This window comes from Mesocricetus auratus, unplaced genomic scaffold, assembly GCF_017639785.1.
Source record: "Mesocricetus auratus isolate SY011 unplaced genomic scaffold, BCM_Maur_2.0 Super-Scaffold_100003, whole genome shotgun sequence".
NCBI classification, from domain to species: Eukaryota; Metazoa; Chordata; class Mammalia; order Rodentia; family Cricetidae; genus Mesocricetus; species Mesocricetus auratus.
The window spans coordinates 14902576-14918693 of NW_024429188.1; the positions used below are offsets into that span (position 1 = coordinate 14902576).

General features: G+C 40.8%; 1 protein-coding gene across 1 annotated transcript; it reads right to left on the minus strand.

Moving 5' to 3' along the window:
- Positions 1 to 10856: 10856 nt before the first annotated feature.
- LOC121139817 (ATP synthase F(0) complex subunit C1, mitochondrial-like) lies at positions 10857 to 11441 on the minus strand. Its single transcript, XM_040743814.1, has one exon. It carries the CDS (start codon positions 11366 to 11368, stop codon positions 10958 to 10960), a length of 411 nt encoding a protein of 136 aa, XP_040599748.1. The 5' UTR covers positions 11369 to 11441; the 3' UTR covers positions 10857 to 10957.
- Positions 11442 to 16118: the final 4677 nt, after the last annotated feature.

A 16118-nucleotide genomic window follows, 5' to 3' on the forward strand; every position in this document is an offset into this window, starting at 1 on the left:
ACACGTGCATGCACATGCGTGTGCACATGCACACATACACACACACACACACATACACACCTGTTGTTTGCATGAGTGCTAGAGATCTGAGCAAGCATTCTTTTCCTTTAACCATCTCTCCAACTCACAGAAGACAGCTTTAAAAATGCTTTGGTTGGGGTGGCAGGGTGGCTCAGTGGTTAAAAGTTCTGGCAGCACAATTAGATGACTGAATTTCATTCTTTGACCTCTGTGCCCATGCCATAGCATATAACAATTGCACTCATACACTAATGATGATGTTCTCTAACTATGAATTTTGAACATTGACAATTTAATTTGTCTTCAAAACTTAAATTTCAAACTTACCTTCATAATAAGTACAAAGGGGCTAACAAAATTTTTCTGCCCACTGCACCTCTATAGCCCTTTGATTTTGAGCTGTCCATCAGCCAGATTTTAGACATATAATGTGGACATTCTGGACAAATTTGCTGCAGAAATCCATGTAAATTAGCTGAAGGTGTGTTCCTCTACTTGATGAATTAACTAGGTGTGTTGGTCATGTTGTCCTCGTAGCCTGCTCTTTCTGTGGGGCACATTCCAAATTTTCTAAAATATGGCTTATGAGGTAAACACAACTAAAGCTTTTATAAATAGTCATCACTTAGATAAAATGTGCCTGCAACCCATTTTCAAAAAGCATTTGTTCGGCATTTGTGCCTTCATCCTGGCATAGCTGCTAACTTTTGGTGTTGAAAAGGGAAAAGTTGGGCTTTCACTTTAATTGAGAAAGATGACATTCTGCATGATGACAGTCAGGAAGACTGTTAAGACCCAATTCAATAATTCAAGCAGACTTGTGGGAATCAAAGAAATTCTTTGATGATCCAATTGCCTACCTAAAAGACAGGAATTCTGTTCTCTTCTGTTCTCTCTAGGAAGCTGGCATTATTCATGTGAATAAAGTGTGGCTTTTAAAGAGAATGAAAGGCTCTGCTGTGCTTTGGCATGTAGCTTTCAGAGGCATTCTTTTAGCTTACTCCTTTAGAGCTGAATACATGACTGTGCTTCTTGGTGTCTCACAGGGTCATATGGAAGGGATGATTTTATGTTGATCTTAGGCTTAAATACAGCATGTGGGTTGAAAGAAAATGGCCTTCAAAGGGAGTGGCACTATTAAGAGGTGTGGCTTTGTTGGAGTGGGTGTGGCCTTGTCGGAGGATGGGTGTCACTATGGAGGCAGGCTTTGAGGTCCCATACACGCCAATGCCATACCCAGTGAGACAGACCACTTCCACTGAGTCAAAATGTAGGACTCTCAACTACTTTTCCAGCATCATGTCTGCCTGCAGGCCACCATGTCACACCATAATGATAATGAACTAAATCTCTGAAACTGTAAGTGTTTTCCTCTATAAGAGTTGCAGTCATCGTGTCTCTTCACCACAATAGAATTCCTATCTATGACATGCAGCAAATGAAGTTTTCAGCCTCTTTAAATCCCCAGGAGTATCGTTGACAACCTGGATGATACTGAAAGCAGTGTGTTGATGGCTGGGCAATTCTGGAGCTCAGGGAACTTGCTCATCAAAGATATGCCACATCATTCCCTAGTGCAAACAATTGACTGCAAATTATCATCACTCTTTCACATTTGTGCTTTTCATTCCAGGCCAACCATTGGCTGTTTGGCTGCACACAAAAGTGGCTATACGAATTGCTACATGCTATGAAATGCCTACTACTGTATGTGGGACTTGCCAGTAAATGAAATGGTGAACTAAAACTATGGGTAAGAAAGTCTGTCTGAACTCAGGTTCCCCCCAAACAGCCCTTATAGGTGAATTGGAGAACAAATTGTTTCCTAAGGGAGAGCTGGCAGAAGATGTGGGGAGAGACGGAGGAAGTTTCAGCCTCAGTCTGATCATTGGGGAGTTCTGGAGGATGAAGGACATACCAGGACCCAGAGACCTGAAGGGGAGTGAGGCAGGCCTCTTGGAGAGGAAGCCACTTTTAAAATTATACAGTCTGTATAAGAATGATCATGGAGAGATGGTCAGGCAGTGGTGGCACATACCTTTAATCTCAGCACTTGGGAGCCATAGGCAGGCGGGTCTCTGTGAGTTCCAGACTAGGCTGGTCTAAGCAAGTTCCAGGCTAGCTAGGACAACTTAGTTTGAGACCTGTCTCTAAGAAAAATTGAGAGGATCTCTTACATTCTTCTTTCTGTACTAAGTCTCTCAAGCTTAGTGTATGTTTTAGAATTAGATCCCGATTTAGCTGTGAAATTTTTATTTGAAACACTTAACTTCATATTAGATTTCATAAAAGTGACAGGTGACAAAGTATATTCACATACTCAAGACATTTGATGCATACTTATCTGAACCAAGAATTTGCTTTTCTCTTTAAATTCAAATTAATTAAAATGGAATGAAATTCAACCTCATAGATGCACTAAGAATGTTTTAAGTGTATGACAACTATTTGTGGCCATACACCACTAAATTGGACAGCACATCTCTTAGCTGCCTCCCATGCCCACAGTGCTGCTGGGATTGCAGTTGTGCCCCACTACATTTATTTCTTCTAATTCTTTCTTTCTTTTCTGTGAGTTCTGGGGATTGAACTCTGGTTTGTGAGGCAAGTGCTTTTTACCTCACTGGCTCAGTTTCAGACTGTTTTGAGTAGAATAATGAAAGACAATGGGATTACCAGTGATGGACACAAAGTGGGCTAGTACGAAATCTTCCAGAAGGAGTGATAAACTGAAGGAGGAAGGGAGAGGCACACAAAGCTCATCTGCCGTTTGGATCAGAGGTACCCAGTAGATGCACAGGTTCACTTTTTCTTCACAGAGCTCCCTCCCTGGTTCCACACAGAGACTCCAGCCAGAGTGGCTCCCAACTCTGAGAAGTTAGAGGATCTCTGTGGACTCTGAGACAGTTGAAGCGAGAGTCACTACCGACAGGGATGTCCTTGTCAGCTAGCCAACTGGATGCACAATAATCTAAGAACAACTCTAAGGGAGGGCAAGACAATTTGGCCATGCACCCAATTCCCAGAGACTTGGTCATGTGGCCTAGATAGTTGGTGTCAATACCCGCAACATCATAGTGTTACCCCCACAACTTTTCTCCTTTCTCTTCAATGTGGAACTATTCATATCTGTAACTATATATTTACTAAATGATGGAGGCCAATGGGGTCACATCACAGTTTATTCACAACAAATTCAGTATATTCACAAGACAAATGAAGCTGTTATGCTGCCGTGGGTACAGCCTCTATGCCGCTGCCTTCTCCACCACTGCCTCCTCCAAGGGAATGGGGGAACCAAACCAAGCCGCCAGCCACATGTGCTCCTGTGGGTCACTGCCAGCAGCTGCTCCACCTTCCAAGAGAGCGAGCTTTGCCCTGCCTGGCCTTTTATTTGGGTATTCGGGTCACATACCTTCCTCTCCACCCCTTGGGCCAAGCAGTTCCTCACAATTGGTCAGTAGAGTTGTGACAGAATTCCCGCAGCAATTACTGTGGGTCAAATCTTGTTAGAACAAATTGAAGTAATAAAGGCATCCATGGGAAATAAAGAGAGCATGGGGTCAGGCTGTGAACGTCACTCTGTGTGTCACTCTGTTGTGACTTTTCAACAGAAACAAATACACATGGATAAAGTGAAAATATTAGAGTAAAAGCAAAAATCAAACCCACCCCAAACAAAAAATGCTGCTCATTTCTTCAAAAACCAAGCTGAATTTCAAAACCCAAACTGACCAACCAAACCAAATCAAGATTCCAAGCTCTTCTGTTCCACTGTCTCCCTAAAGACATTGTTTTAGTTAGGGTTACTATCACTGTGATGAAACACCATGACCAAGTGCAAGTTGGGGGAGGAAAGGATTTATTTGGCTTACATTTCCATATTGCTGTTCATCTCAAAGGAAGTCAGGACAGGAACTCAAATAGGGCAGGGTCCCGGAGGTAGGAGCTGATGCAGAGATGTCATGGAAGAGTCCTGCTTACTCTGCATGACTTGCTCACTCTGCATTCTTTTTTTCACATTTTACATGGATTTATTTTTAAATTATTATTATTTTTTATTTATGTTAGAAAAAAATCTTATTTCACATGTCAATCCCAGCTCCCTCTCCCTCCCCTGTTCCCCCACTAGGTCCCCCATTCCCCCACCCAATCTCCACTCCGATCCCCAGAGAGGGTGAGGCCCTCCATGGGGATCTCCAGTAACTGTCATTTCATCCAGGGCAGGGCCTAGGTCCTTCCCCAAGAGTCCCGGATGAGAGAGCATCCCTCATTGTGGCATGGGCACTCAAAGTATATTTGAACACCAGGGATAAGTACTAACCACGGCCCCATAGATTATCTAGGCCTCCTCACTGACACCCACATTCAGGGGGTCTGGGTCAGTCCCATGCTTTCCACACAGCCATCAGTTCTCTCTTTCTGACACTGGATTTCAGGAGTTCAGTTCAGTGTTTGTCTGTGGTTGTCTGCCTCTGCTTTTGTCAGTCACTGGATGAAGGTTCTGTTTCCCAGATCTCTGGCAGTGGGATTGTATGCTGGCACTCCCCTGATTCATGTCTAAAATCCACAAATGAGTGAGTACATACAATGTTTCTCTTTTTGTGACTGGGTTACCTCACTCCGGATGGTTTCTTCTAGTGCCATCCATTTGCCTGCAAATTTCAAGATTCTATTGTTTTTTTCCGTTGAATAGAACTCCATTGTGTAAATGTACCACATTTATTCTATCCAGTCTTGAGTTGAGGGGCATCTAGGTTGCTTTCAGGTTCTGGCTATTACAAATAATGCTGCTATGAACATAGTGGAACAGATATCCTTGTTGTACGAATGTGCATCTTTTGGGTATATGCCTAAGAGTGGAGTTGCTGGGTCTTGTGGTAGGTTTATTCCCATTTTCCTGAGGAATCTCCATACTGATTTCTAAAGTGGCTGTACGAGTTTGCACTCCCACCAGCAGTGGAGGAGTGTCCCCCTTTCTCCACATCCTCCCCAGCATAAACTGTCATTAGGGAAGATCCCTGGAGCTTGCTAGTCAGACAGTCTAAAAGAATCAGAAGCTTCCAGCCTCAGTGATAGACTATTTAGAGTAATAAGATATACTGCATTAGAAGAAAACACCAACATCTATTTGTGATCTTTACATGAATGTATGTACACATGTATACACACACACACACACACACACACACACACGAACATGCAATACATACAACAAAAATAATGGACAAAGGATGGACATAAAGTGAGTTCCTAAAAGCAGTTCAATGACAGATATATACACACATATGATTACTTGTTATCAATAAAGTGAAGGCAAACTTACATAATAAGATATAAAATATGATTTATAATTTGGTAAAGGTCAATGATAGTAATAGTTGGTATTGACAATGGTTTGTATAATGACTTATCATAATCAAGTGTATGTATACACATGAAAATATGCTCATCATATATTAAGTGTATAATGAGACCTTCATTTTGTTAAAAGAGGATCTGAAAACGTTATTTAACAGTGACCCCCACTAGCCCTTCAGCTAGGTCTACTGTGTTGCTCAGGTGAGGTATAGTGTTGTAATTACCTAATGGTTAATGCTAAATATCATCTTTGATGTTGTTTTTGGTTACTTGTGAGTTTTCTTTAGAGAAATATCTATTTATACCTTTGCCAGTTTTTCAGTTGCATTGACTTTTGTTGTTGAATTGAATGAGATTATTATTATTATTAATTATTATTATTTTGTTTTTGAGACAGTCTCATTTATCCCAGAATAGACTCAAATTTCCTATATGGCTGAAAATGACCTTGAACTAACAAGCCTCCTCTCTTCATGTCCCAAGTGCTAGGATTATAGGCATATGTAACCACATCCAGTTTAAGATTTCTCCCTCCCCCCTCTCTATATGTGTGTGTATACATAAATACATACATACAAACATACATATATTCTAGATGTAAATTTGCCTTTCAAAACTGGCCCTTACATTTCCTTTGAGGATTCAAATTGGATGCTCCAAAAGCTTAACATGCTCTGCTCTGTTCCCAAATCAAAGAACATGTAACGAAGACTGTGTGTGTCCCACAAAGCCAAAGCTGTATGCCATGTGACTTTACATAAAATCTTGACTGGACTGTAATCCTGGAGGACAGGGATAGTTTTTAAATGCTTAGAGTTATGACTGCTAATCATCAACAAAAAACCCTAGTGTTTCTCATGTAGTATAAAATACATTTTATTCTGTTTAAGGTGACTATTATTACAAACATTTTGAAGTTTACATGTTTTTGAAACGTCACCTCTATGAGATACTTCATTTTATGATTAAATAGATGCATGAAGCACTCCTGTAATCTGATTCACCTTTAGGAAAGGCTATGGGAAACAGTTTCCATGCCAGGAATCCACTGTCTGAAGTGCAGAGTAAGATGGAGAACATGGTTAGTCTTTGGGCGGTTGCTGTTCTCATTTGCTGCTGTGGAAACACGAGATTTCCAGTACAAAGTGTCACTCAATATATGGCTCAGGGAACCAACCTTTTGGACTAGAGCCAGCAATTACCTAGCTGATGGCAAAGGCCTGTACACGTTGCAGCTCTTATCCTGGAAAAGGTTCAGCCTGACAGAAGAAATGTGCTTAAAAATAATGCATCTATTTTAGAGATTCAGAAATACGGACATCTCCACATTGCTCTTCTCTCCTTGGTTTAGGCTTTACTTACACACCAGAAATAGCACAAGGAAAGGGGCGCCTTGCCCTTTCCTTAACAGAATTACCTTTATTATTTTTGGCCCCATCTTAAGCATTTCTCAGGCTTTGACAATCAGATTTAATTTGTGAACTGATTGCAGCATAGTAGAGGAAAATTAGAAGTGGTGACTGCATTACCCTTTGGCCTTCTGTGTGAACAGCTGAGGTCTAGATTTGAGTCTAATTAAAAGCAGACAGGAATTGCTGAGGTGAAAGTAAAAAAGAAATAAGAATCTGTCTTTATCATCAGTGGAGCGTATTTGTGAGGACTTGTGCTTAGTGAGGAGGGAGGAAGCAGATGTGCCATGACAAAATCAGCTGTTCTCTATAAGGGATTCAATGGGACATTTTCCCAACTGTGCAGATCACACTTCTGTTGCAATTATTCAAGTCTGCCAATGTGTTTTGTGAGAAATCATAGATAATAGTAGATGAAAGAGCATGGCTGTGCTCCAGGGAACTTTATTTGCAAAAAATAAGCTATAGTCTTTCTTCACCAAATGAGTGTGTGAGGCTGCCCCACATTAGTATGATGGAATACCTGGCACTTGACTTATGAAATAAAGAGACATTTATTTTGGTTTACAGTTCTGGAGTTTCAAGTCCGAGGATGAGTGGCCCTATTGCTTTGGATCTCTAGTAATGTTAACATCATAGCAAGAATTCATGCAGTGATGCTGTAGTCACAATCAAGACAGTGAGGAAAAGACTGGGGGCATACTGGAGCGTGTCCCTTTCAAGGTGTATACCCAGTGACTCATAGACATTTCCACTAGGTCCCACTTTTTCAAGATCTGTGTTATCTCCCAATATTATCATTTTGGGTTCCAAACACTTATTTATTTACCTTTGTGACACACTCAACCAAACCATAACACTAGGTCTAAACAGTTCAGTCTGAGTTTTGGCCAGGCATAGTTATGTTGTCTTTTCTTTCTGTTGGTGCATGTGTGAAGATTTCTGAGTCACAACCAATCTGAAGAAGGTGTCCAGGAAACAAAGAGAATGCTAATACTCCTCTAGTCTTTGTCCTCTAAGGTCTTTGCTTTGGTACAAAGTTAAAGTTATAGCTCTCGCAGGACTGATGAGCCATAGAGGGGGATGCATAATCTTGCAAGAGTTAACTGGAAAAAATTCAAAACTATTATCTATAGACCCAAAGTAAATGGGGTGACAGTTTCCCCTAACATAGTGTGTGTCCACTGTTCTTATTCTTAGCAAAGAATTGGTTCACATCTGGTCCTTTACTTTGAGTAAACTTGATGTCAACCATCTGTGTATGTATTTTTTGTCATGGACTATTTATTAATGTCCTGGGGAGACTTTTCCAATGTAAATAAACCTGTGATACTGTTTCTTTTTTCTGAGAGGAAATTGGAGTAATTAAGTGGAATGGTTTTTTAGCATTTGTTTTCTTTTGTTCGTTTTTTAACTAATTTTTTACATTCCAACCCCAGTTCCCCCTCCCTCCTTTCCTCTCAAACCCTCCACTCCCCCTCCTCCCATCTGCTGAATGGAGAGGGTAAGGCCCCCCCCTAGTAAGTCTATTAAGTCTGTCCCATCATCTAGTTGAGGCAGGACCAAGGCACTTCTCCACCCCCAAACCCCTGTGTCTAGGCTGGGTAAGGTATCTCTCCATATAGAAAGGACTCCACTAAGTCAGTTTTTGCATTAGAGTTAGATCTTGGACCCACTGCCAGTGGCCTCATATATTGTCCCAGTCACACCATTGTCACCTATATTAAAGTAGTCAGTCTAGTTTGGTCTTATGCAGGTCCCCATTTGTCAGACCTGAGTCAGTGATCTCTCACTAGCTAGGATCAGCTGATTCTGTGGGTTTTCCCATCATGATCTTGGCTCCTTTGTTTATAGTTTCACTCCTCCTTCACTTCAATTGCGCTCCAGGAGCTTGGGCCAATGGTTAGTTGTGGATTTCTGCATCTGCTTATATCTGTTTCTGGAGGAGGGTTCTAGATTCTCTGGAGTTATGGATTTTAGGATGGGTATCTTTTGCTTTATGTCTGGTATCCACTTATGAGTAAGTGCATACTATATTTGTCTTTCTAGTTTGGGTTACCTCACTCAGGATGTTTATTTCTACTTTTGTCCATTTGCCTGCAAATTTTAGGATATTATTGTTTCTTACCACTGAGTAGTACTCCATTGTGTAAATGTACCACATTTTCTTAACCCATTCTTTAGCTGAGGGTCATCTAGGTTATTTCCAAGATCTTACTATTATGAATAATGTTGTTATGAACTTAGTTGAGCAAATGTACTTGTGGTGTGAATGTGCCTCCTTCGGGTATATGGCCAACAGTGGTATTGCAGGGTCTTGAGGTAGGTTGATTCCTAATTTTCTGAGAAATCACCATACTGGTTTCCACATCAGCTGTACAAGTTTTCACTCCCACCAGCAATGGAGGAGTGTTCTCCCTTTTCCACATCCTCTCCAGCATAAGCTGTCATTGGTGTTTTTGATTTTAACCATTCTGATTGGTGTAAGATGGAATCTCAGAGTGATTTTGATTTGCATTTCCATGATGACTAAGTATGTTGAACATCTCCATAAGTGTCTTTCTGTCATTTGAGATTGTTCTGTTGAGAATTCTCTATTTATATTTGTACCTCATTTTTAAATTGGATTATTTGGTTGTTTGATTTCTAGTTTCTCAGGTTCTTTGTATATTTTGGAGATCAGCTCTCTGTCACATGTGGGGTTGGTGAAGATCTTTTCCTGTTCCGTAGGGAGCTGTTTTGTGATGTTGACCATGTTCTTTGCTTTAAAGAAGCTTCTCAGTTTCAGAAGGTTCCCATTTATTGTCTATATCAGTGTCTATGCTACTCGTGTTCTATTTAGGAAGTGGTCTCCAGTGCCTATGTGTTCAAATGTATTTCGCACTTTCTCTTCTATGAGGTTCAGTGTGGATAGATTTATATTGAAGTCTTTGATCTATTTGGACTTAAGTTTTGTGCATGGCGATAGATGTGGATCTATTTGCAGCCTTCTACATGTTGACAGTCAGTTATACCAGCACCATTTGTTGAATATATCTTCTTATTTTCCATTTTATAGTTTCAGCTTCGTTGTCAAAAATTAGGTGTTTATAGGTGTGTGGGTTGATATCTGAGTTTTCGATTCTATTCCATTGGTCAACCTCTCTGTTTTTATGCCAATACCAAGGTGTTTTCATTACTATAGCTCTATAGTAGAGCTTCAAGTCAGGGATGGTGATGCCCCCAGATGATCCTTTATTGTACAGGATTGTTTTGGATCTGCTTGGTTTGTTTGTTTTTCCAGATGAAGTTGAGTATTGCTCTTTCAAGGTCTGTGGAGAATTGTGCTGGGGGATTCTGATGGGAATTGCATTGAATCTGTAGATTATTTTTGGTAGGATTGCCATTTTTACTATATTTTCCTACCTATCCAAGAGCATGGGAGATCTTCCATTTTCTGATATCTTCTCTAATTTCTTTCTTTAAAGACTTGAGGTTGTCATACAGGCGTTTTGCTTGTTTGGTTAGAGTTACCCCAAGGTATTTTATGTTATTTGTAGCTATTGTGAAGGGTGATGTTTCTCTGATTTCCTTCTTAGCCCGTTTGTTATCTGTATATAGGAGGGCTACTGATTTTTTGAGTTAATCTTGTATCCTGCTGTATTACTGAAGGTGTTTATCAGTTTCAGGAGTTCTCTGGTAGAATTATTGGGGTCACTTATATATACTACCATATCATTAGCAAATAGTGAGAGTTTGACTTCTTTTCCAATTTGTATCCCTTTGATATCCTTTTTTGTCTTATTGTTATAGCTAGAACTTCAAGTACTATATTGAATAGATATGGAGAGAGTGGACAGCCTTGTCTTGTTCCTGGTTTCAGTGAGATTGCTTTGAGTTTCTCTCCATTTAGTTTGATGTTGGCTGTTGGGTTACTGTATACTGCCTTTATTATGTTTATGTATGTTCCTTGTATCCCTATTCTCTCCAAGACCTTTATCATGAAGGTGTGTTGGATTTTGTTGAAGACTTTTTCAGCATCTAGTGAGATGATCGTGTGTTTTTGTTTTGTTTTGTTTTGTTTTCTTTTAGAGAAGCATTGTTTAATGGTAAAGCTTAGCACACTCCAGCACCAGGACTGGCATGGAGTCGAAGCAGCAGGGATGGCTGGCTGACGCCACGGAGCCTCACATGGCGAAGAGGATGAGGAAGGCGACCATCAGACAGAAGAGCCCCATGGCTTCAGACAGGGCAAAGCCCAGAATGGCATAGGAGAAGAGCTGTTGCTTGAGAGACGGGTTACTGGCATAGCCGATAATCAAGCTACCAAACACTGTTCCAATGCCAGCCCCTGATCCAGCCACACCAACTGTGGCAGCCCCAGCACCAATAAACTTGGCAGCTGTGTCAATGTCCCGGGAAACAACACTGGTCTGGAATTCCCGTGTGGCCACCTGGAGAGGGCAGCTGCTGCAGGAAGGCTGTTTAGACAGGGCCTCTGGTCTACTAAAGAGGGAGGCAGACACAGGCCTGATTAGACCCCTGGTGCAGGAGCGGATCAGAACTGGAGTAATGAGCAGTGCCTTGGTGGTCTGCATTTTTCAATCTGCACTCCCACTCCCCTGCAGCCCCTGCTTGGCCCACCGCACTCTCGCTGCTCAGGGTGACTGACTGATCATGTGTTTTTTATTCTTTCAGTTTATATGGTGGATTACATTGACAGATTTTCGTATGTTGAACCATCCCTGCATCTCTGGAATGAATCCTACTTGGTTATGGTGAATGATTTTAGTATTCATTTTAACACGAATAGATGTTCAAGCACATGCTGAAATGACAATTCAGAACATGAGTTCTCAGTAATCAATCTAATCAATCATAGATAACATTTTGGGGTTATATGTTTCAGTATTTTCTAGATCAGGTATGAATTAATCTTCAGTTCTAAAAAAATGTTCATTAGGAAGGAATATATAGTGATGTCTAAAAGAACCTTGCAATCTGTCTTCTGCCTTTCTATTTCTTTAAAAATTTACATATATACATATACATACATACATTTTATGTGCATTGGTGTTTGACCTGCACATATGTCTGCGTGAGAGTATCAGATCCCCTGGAACTGGAGTTAAAGACAGTTGTGAACCGCAATGTGGGTGCTGGGAGTTGAACTTGCGTCCTCCAGAAGAGCAGCCAGTGCATTTAACTATTGAGCCATCTCCCAAGCCCCCTACCTTTCTATTTGTATATATTCATATATATATACATGCTACGAACTGCAGAATCATCCAGAAATTAATCAACCTGATTTCACAATGTCAACCCATGACAGTCAGGGCCTCTCTTTGCAGGAGCAGACCAATACACAAGGCGTGTTGGAATTACTGTCTTGTGAATAAAGTGGCTGTTTCTTGTAGGTTTCTCCTATAACTTATTCCCATCTGTTACTGATTTTGGATTTATTTCCCACAGTTCAGCACTATTTGATCATTTATTTATTGGGCACAATTTTCCCTATGCATTTGAGGTATTTTGATAACATCAAATTTAAGATTTTAAGATAAACTATTACCAAAAGAATACAGTCTTATTTATTAGGACATGTAGCCAGTTGAATGATTTGTTGAACCAAGGTAAATAATGTAAAGTAACCTAATTGGAATACCAGGGACAACAATGAACTCTTTGCACAGATTCCTAACCTCTGTTTTGTGGCCTTTGTTCAAACGCCATGGATAAGATTCCCTGACTGGCCAGGGTTAGCTACAGAATATAAACTAACTTCATAGCCCCCACAAAGTATTACAAGCTTCTTTTTATGTGGTAGGGTTACATGCTGGACAGAAAAATATATCTTAAGATTCAAAATGCTTTTAATGTCACTGTGCCTCGGGGAGTGCTGGATTGGCTCCTATGCCCCTTGCCCCCCACAGTTAATGCTGCTATAGTCTCTCTGAGGACACAGTGTAAACAGACCAAGCCCAGCCTTTATGATCACTGATCACAAAATGTTTAAGATGTTTTATACACTCAAAAGTATAGACTATACCACACACTTTCCTATTTCTTTTATTAGTTTACTTCTATAAGGCTACCTCTATAGACAAGATAACAAAAAAGACTTCTCTTACAACTGCAGTTTGCAACCCGCTAGTTAAGGAGTTAACTAAAATAAAAGGCTCTTTTCTTCCTATCTGGATTTACTGCACTGTGAGTTGCTGGAATGACCTCTGTTTCTTATCATTTACTTAAAAAATGGTATGTGACCTTCAGATGAAGGCCTGTAAGATTTTGTGTCTCTTTATGAGATGGGTAGAACAAAGACAGTAGGTAGAAGCTAAAGCAGAAGCTGAAGGAGAAACTGGAAGAAATAGGAGGAGGAAGAAGAAAAAGAGAAGGATGATGATGACGACGACGACGATGATGATGATGATGATGAGGAGGAGGAGGAGGAGGAAACAGAATTGGACAGAGAATTAGAGCCAAGAGATTATAGACAGTTAATATAGGACAGAAGAATTAGGATAGAGGCAGAAGAAGAGTAGAACAATAAAGAGACATGCTGAAGTGTACTCCTGTGAGCTGATCCATTTCTTTTACCTTAAACATTTTCTCTCACCGGCTGTAGAGCCTTGGCTGGATCCTGAAGGGATCTAAGGGGGCTTGTACCCCAAAAGATCTCATTATATACATATATCCATACATGCAATTTAAAACTTCATAGCACAGGACAGAATTCCCTATCTATCTATCTATCTATCTATCTATCTATCTATCTATCTATCTATCTATCTATCTATCATCTATCTACATACCTACCTATCTATCTATTTGAGACAGGGTCTCATGTAGTCCAGGCTGGCTTCAAGTTTGTTGTGTAGCAGAGGATTACCTTGAATGCCTTTCCTCCTTGCCTCTACCTCCCAAGTCCTAGGATTGTGGGTGAGCATGACCATACCTGGTTTGTATAGTTTTGGAGATTAAACCCAAGGTTTTGTGCATGCTAGTCAAGCCATTTACTAACTACTGTACCCCCAGATCTCTTGCAATCTATGATATTCTTCATTGTTTATGAACTCAAGGCTCTACATGTTGATTTTGCAACAGGGTCTCCAAGATTAAGAAGTTGGAACCAGGTGGTTGTGGTGGTGTCCGTTTTTAACCCCAGCACTGGAGAGGCAGAGGCAGGAGGATCTCTGTGAATTTGAGGCCAACCTGGTCTCAAAAAAACAAAAACAGAAAAAGAAATTGAACTTGCTTGGAGGGCTTGGCTTGGTTCTCACAGGGCATAGAGTCTTTGTGCAGCCAAGAGGTACCAGTTCTTCTAGAGTTGGAGTTTCCTGTCCCTTCTTTTATATGACAATTTTGACTTGAATTCAGCCTTGTAGTCTGCTCACTAATTTGCAAAACCATGTCTTTCCTGGTTCTCTGTCAATGCACTAGCATTTCTGTATAGAGTCATTTGCCTGGGCAACTTGATTTCTGTTTTAAAAACAAATCAATCGGAAAACTTGCTTACCTGTTGGTTAGACAAACTGCTCTGCTAATTTATGTCAGAAAAATTTCATAGTGATGGCTGTTGCTTCAACAGCTATGCATATCCTATTTATTAAACAAGTTTAAAGGAAAAGAAAAACTGTTCTATTTTGCTCCCAAGGTTGGTTAATTGGCTCATGCTGTTATCAGGGCTGAACTGTGAATTATAACTCCCCTCCTGATGGGATGATATTAATTTTTCTGCAGACATGGAAACATTTGGCTTAACAGCATGATTTTAAAACCAGAGAGCACTGCTTGGCCAAATAACCAGAGTAGTGCTCACTGGTCTGGATGGTGGCAAAGCCATATTATTTACATTGGTCCAGAAAGCACTTGATAAAATTGTTCTGTGGCAGAGAGAGTGGATGGTTCAGTCAAGCAAAGATTTTTTCCTTGGCTTCATTTCACCAGTAGAAATTGTGAAAGCAAAGATATGGATTGAACTATTCTGCTTTAATTTTTGCCCTATATAAACATGATAATATATCTGCTGGTTGTCCAGTAATGTTGGGCAAAGTCACACTTGAAATTAGTTCACAGATTTAGTAACAAGGATTCAGAATGGAGTGGGATAGGCAGGTGACAGTAGAGGGTAGGGCAGTGAGGCAAGGGAAAATCTTTCTTGGATGTTGGAGTGGGATGAATATATTTTGAATGTAGGTAGGACATGAGTTTTGGGGATTCCAAGGAGTGGACTGAATTGAATCCTCTTTACCAATATGTTGAAGCCCAAACCCACACACTCTGTGAATGTGATATTTGGAAATAGAGTCTTTACAGATATAGTCAAGTTAAGATGAAGCCATATTAGTTCCCCGGAGAAGGGGAAAAGGACATTATCTGCTGAGCTAATTGGGAGCATGAGGGAGGGGAGAGGGAGTTAGGAGAAAGAGAAGAGGAGAAGAGGGGAGAGGAGGACATGAGGGAGCAGGAAGATCGAGTCAGGGGAAGAATAGAGGAGAGCAAGAAAAGAGATACCATAATAGAGGGAGCCATTATAGGTTTAAAGAGAAATCTGGCACTGGGGAAATGTCCAGAGATCTACAAGGTTGGCCCCAACTAACAATCTAAGCAATAGATGAGAGACTACCCTAAATGCCATTAAATGTCATTCTCTCATAACGATATTGATTACTACCATATATGCTATCCTAGAGTCTTTATCCAGTAGCTGATGGAAGCAGAAGCAGACACCCACAACTAAACACTGAGCCAAACTCCTGGAATCCAGTTGCAGAGAGGGAGGAATGATGAGCAAAGGGATCAAGACCAGGCTGGAATAACCTATTGAAACAGCTGACCTGAACAAGGGGGAGTTCATAGACCCCAGACTGATAGCTGGGAAATCAGCATAGGACTGTTTCAGACCCCCTGAACGTGATGTCAGTTTGGAGGTCTGGTTAATCTACGGGGTCTCTGGTAGTGGATCAGTATTTATTCCTAGTACACGAATAGATTTTGAGAGCCCATTCCACATAGAGGGATGCTCTCTCAGCCTAGACACATGGGGGAGGGTCTATACCCTGCTCCAAATAATGTGACAGACTTTGAAGATGACCCTAGAAGGCCTCACCCTCTCTGGGGAGCAGAAAGAGGATGGGATAGGGGGTTGGTGGGGGGACAAAGGAGGAGGGGAGGGAGAGGAAACTGGGATTAGCATGTAAAACAAGCTTGTTTCTAATTTAAATAAAAAAGGAAAAAAAAGATGAGGCCATATTAGATTGACATGGGTTCTACTCCAAAGACATTTTAAGGTGAAGGAAATTTAGACATAGACATAGAGGAGAGCCATGCAATGATGCAGGCAGA